Source organism: Bufo gargarizans, chromosome 6, assembly GCF_014858855.1.
Source record: "Bufo gargarizans isolate SCDJY-AF-19 chromosome 6, ASM1485885v1, whole genome shotgun sequence".
In the NCBI taxonomy this organism is placed as follows: Eukaryota; Metazoa; Chordata; class Amphibia; order Anura; family Bufonidae; genus Bufo; species Bufo gargarizans.
Window position 1 is genome coordinate 362644024 of NC_058085.1, and position 7302 is coordinate 362651325.

The 7302-nt window shown below is 43.9% G+C and overlaps 1 protein-coding gene across 3 annotated transcripts in view; it reads left to right on the forward strand.

Annotated features, from left to right (window-relative positions):
* ATN1 (atrophin 1) overlaps window positions 1-3861 on the forward strand; it is a 46111-nt gene extending 42250 nt beyond the window's left edge. For all 3 annotated transcript variants that reach the window (XM_044298957.1, XM_044298956.1, XM_044298958.1), the window contains exons 9-10: window positions 853-1033; window positions 2621-3861. In XM_044298957.1, coding sequence (XP_044154892.1) covers window positions 853-1033; window positions 2621-2654 — 215 coding nt within the window. In that variant the 3' untranslated portion in view covers window positions 2655-3861. The remainder of the gene's footprint in view (window positions 1-852; window positions 1034-2620) is intronic.
* Window positions 3862-7302: the final 3441 nt, after the last annotated feature.

Genomic DNA, 7302 nt, shown 5'->3' on the forward strand with positions numbered 1-7302 from the left:
GCACTGGCCCATACACTGAGTAGTAGCTGAGCAGTACCGCATGTACCATTCACGGCCACTACCCAGTGTAAGGAGCTGTGCTGACCCAGTGCGTGTTCTGGAGGGCAGAAGCTCATTCAAACCGTAACCGATCTGATACTGATGACCCATTGTAAGGACAGGTCATCAGTTTTACAGTCCTAGAAAACCCCTTTAAAACAGTATGCAGTAAGCTCCCTCTAGTGGTGGCTGCTAAAGCGTCTGATCCCTGTATCTGCAGAGGATGTGGAGCTCTGATTCAGAATAACAAGATGTCTTGGGCACCGCAGGGGAAACACCTGGTTGGTCAGGGCTTCCCCCTGCAAAATAAAGCTGAGAACAGGACTCTAGGCAATCAGCTGATCGTCCTGGGGGCTGCATTTTGAAAGGAGTTGTCCAAAATCAGCTGGATGTGGAAACCGGGGCAATCTACCATCGGAAAGTATGGCCACTATTAAAATCCTCTTTTTTTTTTTAAAGGGATATTCCCATCTCAGACAATGGGGGAATATTGCTAGGATATGCCCCCATTGTCTGATAGGTGTGGGTCCCATCACTGGGACCTGCACCTATCTCGTAAACTGAGCCTTGAAAGTCACAGAGGGTGCACCGAGCATGCGCAGCGCCCTTCCATTTATTTCTATGGGGCCCCCCGAAAATAGCTGAGCGTTGGCTCGGCTATTTCCGAATGGGAGCACTCCTAGCGATATGCCCCCATTGTCTGACATGGGAATACCCCTTTAAGGACAAATATGCCCAGTTATGTCCCAATATCGTTAAGGTGATAAATCTATTCATTGAGCCTTTCATTGGTTTGGTTTCTCTATCCAACAGCCTCTCCTTACAGAGACCTCCCTTCCTCTCTTTCTGCTCCCCTCTCGGCCGCTCACCAGTTACAGGCCATGCACGCCCAGTCTGCAGAATTGCAACGCCTGGCCCTGGAGCAGCAGCACTGGCTGCAGACCCATCATCCTCTGCAGGGAGTTCCCCTTCCCGGTCAAGAAGACTATTACAGGTGGGTAGATCTTATCTATGAGCTCAAAGACCATTGGGAGATATCACTGCACCAACTAAGGCCTCATGCACACGACCGTTGTGTGCATCCGTGGCCGTTGTGCCGTTTTCCGTTTTTTTTCGCGGACCCATTGACTTCCAATGGGTCCGTGGAAAAATCGGAGAATGCACCGTTTGGCAGCCGCATCCGTGATCCGCGTTTACTGGCCGTGAAAAAAATATGACCTGTCCTATTTTTTTCACGGCCAACGGTTCACGGACCCATTCAAGTCAATGGGTCCGTGAAAAATCACGGATGCACACAAGATTGTCATCCGCGTCCGTGATCCGTGTCCGTTTTTTCCTATCATTTCAATGGCAAACTTGACTTAGATTTTTTTTTCATTTTTCATGTCCGTGGATCCTCCAAAAATCAAGGAAGACCCACGGACGAAAAAACGGTCACGGATGACGGACCTACGGACCCCGTTTTTGCGGACCTTAAAAAAAAAACGGTCGTGTGCATGAGGCCTAAAGGGCATCTTTCAGCAGATTTGTGGTTATGAGACTGTCTGGCCTGTTGCATTTGCGCTTGGCATCTGTGTTGGTCCCATGTTCATAATTGTCCGCGTTGCTGAGAAAAAGTAAGTTTAATATATGCAAATGAGCCTCTAAGAATGACAGGGCCAGGTATGATGATATTTACACTGCCTGGCCCTGTCAAAGTGCAGAGGGAGCGGCAGTTGCAGAGAGAGCTGAGCCTTTAGGTGTAATGGTAACGCCCCCGTTGCTCCTAGTGGCTCATTTGCATGTATTAAAACTTAATTTTTCTCAGCAATGCGGGCACATATGAACATGTGTGAAGCAAAAACGTAAAGGACGGTTCTCCTTTTGTCTGGTCATATGAACATGGGACCAACACAGATGCCTTTAGCTGCCAAGTGCACATGTAACAGGTCAGCCAGCATCATAGGTACAAAACTGCTGACAGATGCCCTTTAATAAAAAATATTTGTGATATGCTGGATAATTAGAGTTCTGAATGTGTTACGAAGCGAGAAGAGTCCGCTTTGTAGTAATTTCATTATGGTTTCGACTATTAAAGAGATTTTCCACCTAGATTCAGTTTCACAAAAATCTGATTACTATGGCAAAAGGAGATGCAGAAAAGGGTGGTCCAGATGTATAAGGACCATCAGGGACAGAGTCGCAGTCACTGTCTGTGCCAATCGTGACAAGAGTAGAGAGTGTTGATGTAAATCATCATGAGCCCCTCAAAGCCATCTAAGTTTGCTTGGTGATGACGCCAGCTCCTCTCTCAAGCTTCCTTATCCTTTGCCCATCTCACTGCTAATTAGGATTTGACTTGAAGACCTGAGGAGCCGGGGGGGGGGGGGGGGGGGTTTCTAGGGACTTGCTATTATTCTGTATCCATGGCAACCAGTCTGAATTGGCACGGACAGTGACAACAAGAAGGAAAGCAGCCTGGCAGCAGTCAGATCATGCCCGTCTCCATCTCAGTCTGCATTATTAATCAGATTTTTCGGAGAAGAAAAAATGTGAACAGGACCATAGTGAGATGTTTAACATTTGTGCAATCCTTTTATAGTCACTTGAAGAAAGAAACCGATAAAACCTTGTAATGAAGTCATGAAGTTGAAGGTCATCTCACTTGTTGCAAGCATTTTATTGGAAAAGACAGGATGACATCACAGCTCCAGACATGAGACTCTGCTGCCCAAGGAGGGAGGAATATATATATCGTGACCAAAAAAAATAAATACAAAGAATACTCCCAAACTATGGACATTCGTAGCAAGAGAGACATGCCACGCATTGGAGACTGTATGAAAGATACTCTTGGATGCAGAATCATACAGAGACCTGTACAGATACGTCTTGTGAGAGTGAGACACAATATGGAAAATGGCACCCAAATTTACCTAAGAGAGTGTTCCTCCGGGATATATAGACCCCCTACTACAGTGAGACACCCCTTCACTGACACATTGCACCTTGAAACCAAGAACGTAACGAGATCCTTATGTACAAAGAGATGGCGTGTAACACCCGAGACGTCTTGTGACAGTCTGTGACCCTCACACAGTACACTGTGAGAACTTGTATAGGCTAAGAGAGTGTGACAGCCCCACGACTGACAGAAGCACTTGTGACAGAGGCACAATAACTCCTGCAAAAGAGACACTTCCTATGGGAAAGAGACGTCAGAGGATAGTATCAGTGAGACTCCTTATGTGACACACAGAGATTCCCCAGCAGAGAGGCAGCCTGCAGTAGAGAGACCACGCAGTTATAGACAGAGACCGCCTGCTCCATTAACCTGACATCTAATGGACATGATTTTCTTTTTGTATGTAACGTGTCACTAATCGTCTGTCCCAGGTGTGACTGCGCTCGGCTCTCCCCCGTATGTGTCTGTCTGTACGTACGTATGTTATCATCATTGGACGTCCGCACCGAGGCAGGTGAACATGGATGGCGGTGAAGTCACGTGACAATTCAAGGGCGGAGAAAGCCGGTTATGACGCAATATGAGCAAATCGGGTAAACCCAGGTCTCCAAAATTTCCACAAGGGCAAATTTAGCAAAATAGTCTTCGTTGCCCATAGCAACCAACCACTGTGTGGCTTTTATTTTACAGAGCTATTTAAGAAATTAAATCTGAGCTCTGGTTGCTATGGGCAACAAAGAGTTTTAATAAATTAGGCCCCTCTAATATAAGGCTACTTTCACACTAACGTTTTCAATTCCGCTATTGAGATCCATTATAGGATCTCAAAAGCGGAAGAAAACGCTTCCGTTTTGTCCACATTCGTTGTCAATGGGGACAAAACTGACCTGAATGAAACGGAATGCACCAAAATGCATTCCACTCCGTTTGGACAGAATAACGCTGCAATAGAAAACGGATCCATCCCCCGTTGACTTTCAGGGGTGTTCATGACGGATCCATCATGGCTATAGAAGACATAATACAACCGGATCCGTTCATGACAGATGCATGCAGTTTTATTATTGTAACGGAAGCGTTTTAAAAAAACACTAGTGTGAAAGTAGCCTTAGCCACGACTACAGCAAGGGCGGCGGCCATTTTATGGCAAAATCAATGTTCCTTTGCCAGGAACCTTGCTATCTCATACTTGCCAACATTCCTGCTTAGGCCTCACCCTGAGAATGCCCACTTCTACCCATTATTGGCTTGGGCCAGCCTGAATTTGCCAGAATTGTCTCTCAAAATTAGGGCCAATTCCTGCAAATTCAGGGTGGTCGGCACATGGAACTAGTGTCCTCTCAGAGGCCCAATGGACCTCCTGCCTCAGTGATGTTACTGGTTTATAGCTACTATCATTCCGATGGAGTCATCACAGTAAATGTTAAGGTCTAAGTAGACGCACCATTTTTTTTTCCGATTTCTAAACTTTCAATAATACAAGTTGTGAAATTTTTCTACCTAAAATGGCCGACTTCCTTGAGCGAACACAGCCTGTGACAAAATGGCTGCCCTAATGGTGTGTAGGTGAACTGTAAAAAGGCGGGTTTTACCATCTGTTGGGGGAAATTTACAAAGTGGCTGCTATCGCACATTGGACACAACAGATATAGTTAAGACCACTGCCTCCTTTATTATCAACTCCTTTATCAGCCTCACCATCCTTTGGAGGATGATGACATCATCACTTACAAAAAGATATCGTAACATGAATACCGTGGGGGGAGACTTATCAAAACTGGTACAAGGGAAAACGGGCTTAGTTGCCCATAGCAACCAATCAGATCCCACCTTTCATTTTTAACCCTAACCCTTTGGAAAATGAAAGGTGGAATCTGATTGGTTGCTATGGGCAACTAAGCAAAGTTTTCCTTTACAGCAGTTTTGATAACTCTCCCCCGGTGTTGTCGGCATCTAACACTTCAGTGATGCGTCAGGTGAACTGAAGACGCCATGTCCTCTGCCTCGCGGTCTGTAGATATCGGTGTATGGATGTACATATATATAAGTGCGCGTATGGCTCTAGTCTGCCTTGTATATATCCCTATGTGAGCAAGGATACGCCTTCTTGTCACTTTGTATATATGTGAGTGTATGTAAACCCTGTACATAGCAGTGATTGCGGTGTTTTTCGGATCACTTATGTTTGAGTGTGTACGTATATATCTCTTTATGTATATACCAGTGATGACTGAGTTTTTCATATTTGTATAGACCTATATTTGAACCCTGAGTATAGAATATATAGCGGTATGTGTGCGCGTGTATATGCACAGGGATATGAGTGTCGCATTATCTGTGTTCTACGAACCTAAATATTTTATTTTGCTGAGACAGACTGGTTGCTAAGGACGTGCTGCCTGACAACCCCATAAGTCTGCAGCTGTTAGAGTGTATCCATAGCAACCAGTCTGTCCCAGATCTCTATCTCCATCTGTATTATTAATCAGATTATTCTAAAAATAAAATATTATTTTTTTTTTTACCAAAATCTGATTACTATGGCACCAAGAGATATAGGAAAAAGTGTGATGTTTACTGCCAAACCTCAGGTCGGTGACAATTCTGCTGAATATGTGAGCAATGTGAGAAAAAACATATATATAAGACTGACAGTCTATGCATTACAACCAGTCCGTCTTAAATGACTCACGCTTAAAGCTGGAGTGGCAGTGCGAAAAAGGGGGATATTGTCTTGGTTGTACGCACTCCAAACCATTCCTTGTTTGATCCTGCATTATTAATCAGATTTTTCTAAAAAAAAATATATATATATTATTTGCCACACTCAAGGTTTCAATGTCCAATTTGGGAACTGAGATATGCAGTGACAGAAATTTGAAAACTGAACTCATAGCACATATTAGGCAGAATAATTCCTAAAGTTCTAGGGTTTGAGCACTTAAAGGTTTTTTTCCAAAGGAATCGTTTTGTATAAAAAAAAGAAAAAGTAGAGACAAGGAAAAAATTTTTTTTTAGAAAATAGTGATTACTCACCTCAGTGATTCCCAATTGCTGCCATTCCAATAGGGCTATGCTCCCTGCTGCTCTCCACTTCCTGGACTCTGGCTCGACACCCAGGAAATGCCTCAAGACTGTCCACTCAGCTAGTCACAGGCCAATGAGGTGACCCACCTTAGTTAGTGATGTCAAGAAGGAGTAAAGACCAGTGAGTCCCCTAAAACAGGAGTGGCAGGGGATTGGTGAGTATCATTCTTTAAAAAAAATTTTTTACAACCGGTTGACACTTAAAAAAAAAAAATCGGGGCTGGACAACACCTTTAAACCTCTACTCCAGTGTCCCCACGATAAAACTTCTAGTTTTCAGCCTTGTCATAAAGGCATCATTTGGAACCAAATCTTTCTCCATTTACATAGTATTATCAAGGATTAACACGTAGATGCAAATTGCCTCTGAATTGGATTATTTCTGGTTAATTTAGTTTATGTTCATATTAGGTAGGGGTAAGGAGGTAAGACGTTGCAATGGGTATGCTAATTTGCATACTTTTCCCAGGGAGCATTGCCTGTAAGCCTCCCTACACCAGTTGGATCTCCACAAGGAGAACCATACCTCCCCAAGATGTGCATGAGCTTCCGACGTTAGTTACAGCATCTGACTCAATATCTTGGTGTGATATATATATTTTTTTATGTATTTATTTTACTATTTTTGTTTTAGCCCTCAGGTTAAGGAGGGGTTTAGATATATATTAGAGAGAAATTCCACTCATCACTGTCCCCTATCCTGATAACTATATGGTGAGATAAGGAAGTGACAGCAGCTCTGAGTTTCTTCCCTTACACTTCGAAGGAGTGAAAGGAAATCTGATCTACATGCAAGTCCCTACCATCTCAGCCCTGGTTTCATGAATTTTTTGGATCCTGTGGGACTTCACAATGGGCACTTATTGGTGGTATCCATAGACCCCCTATGTCTTGTTAAATTTTAGAGTTCAGTAATGTGTGATAGGGAAAATCATCAAGAATCCCACCAATGTTCATTTGACATATTGCAGAAGGTCCTCTGATCTAGACCTCCCACCTCAGATAGGGGTTTCTGTCAAAATTGTCACAAAACTGGATTCAACGGTCAGAGCTGGTCATACAGCATAACTGTTGGCCGAACACTTGTTCGGCTGACTACAGTCAACCCCTTTCCTTGTACACTAGCATGCTAGGCTTGACCCTTGAAATCCATCATGCTAACCATTCTTTCCTCTGACGTCTGCCACTAGGGGAGAGCTGGGACACCTCATATGAAATAAATGGGCTTGGCT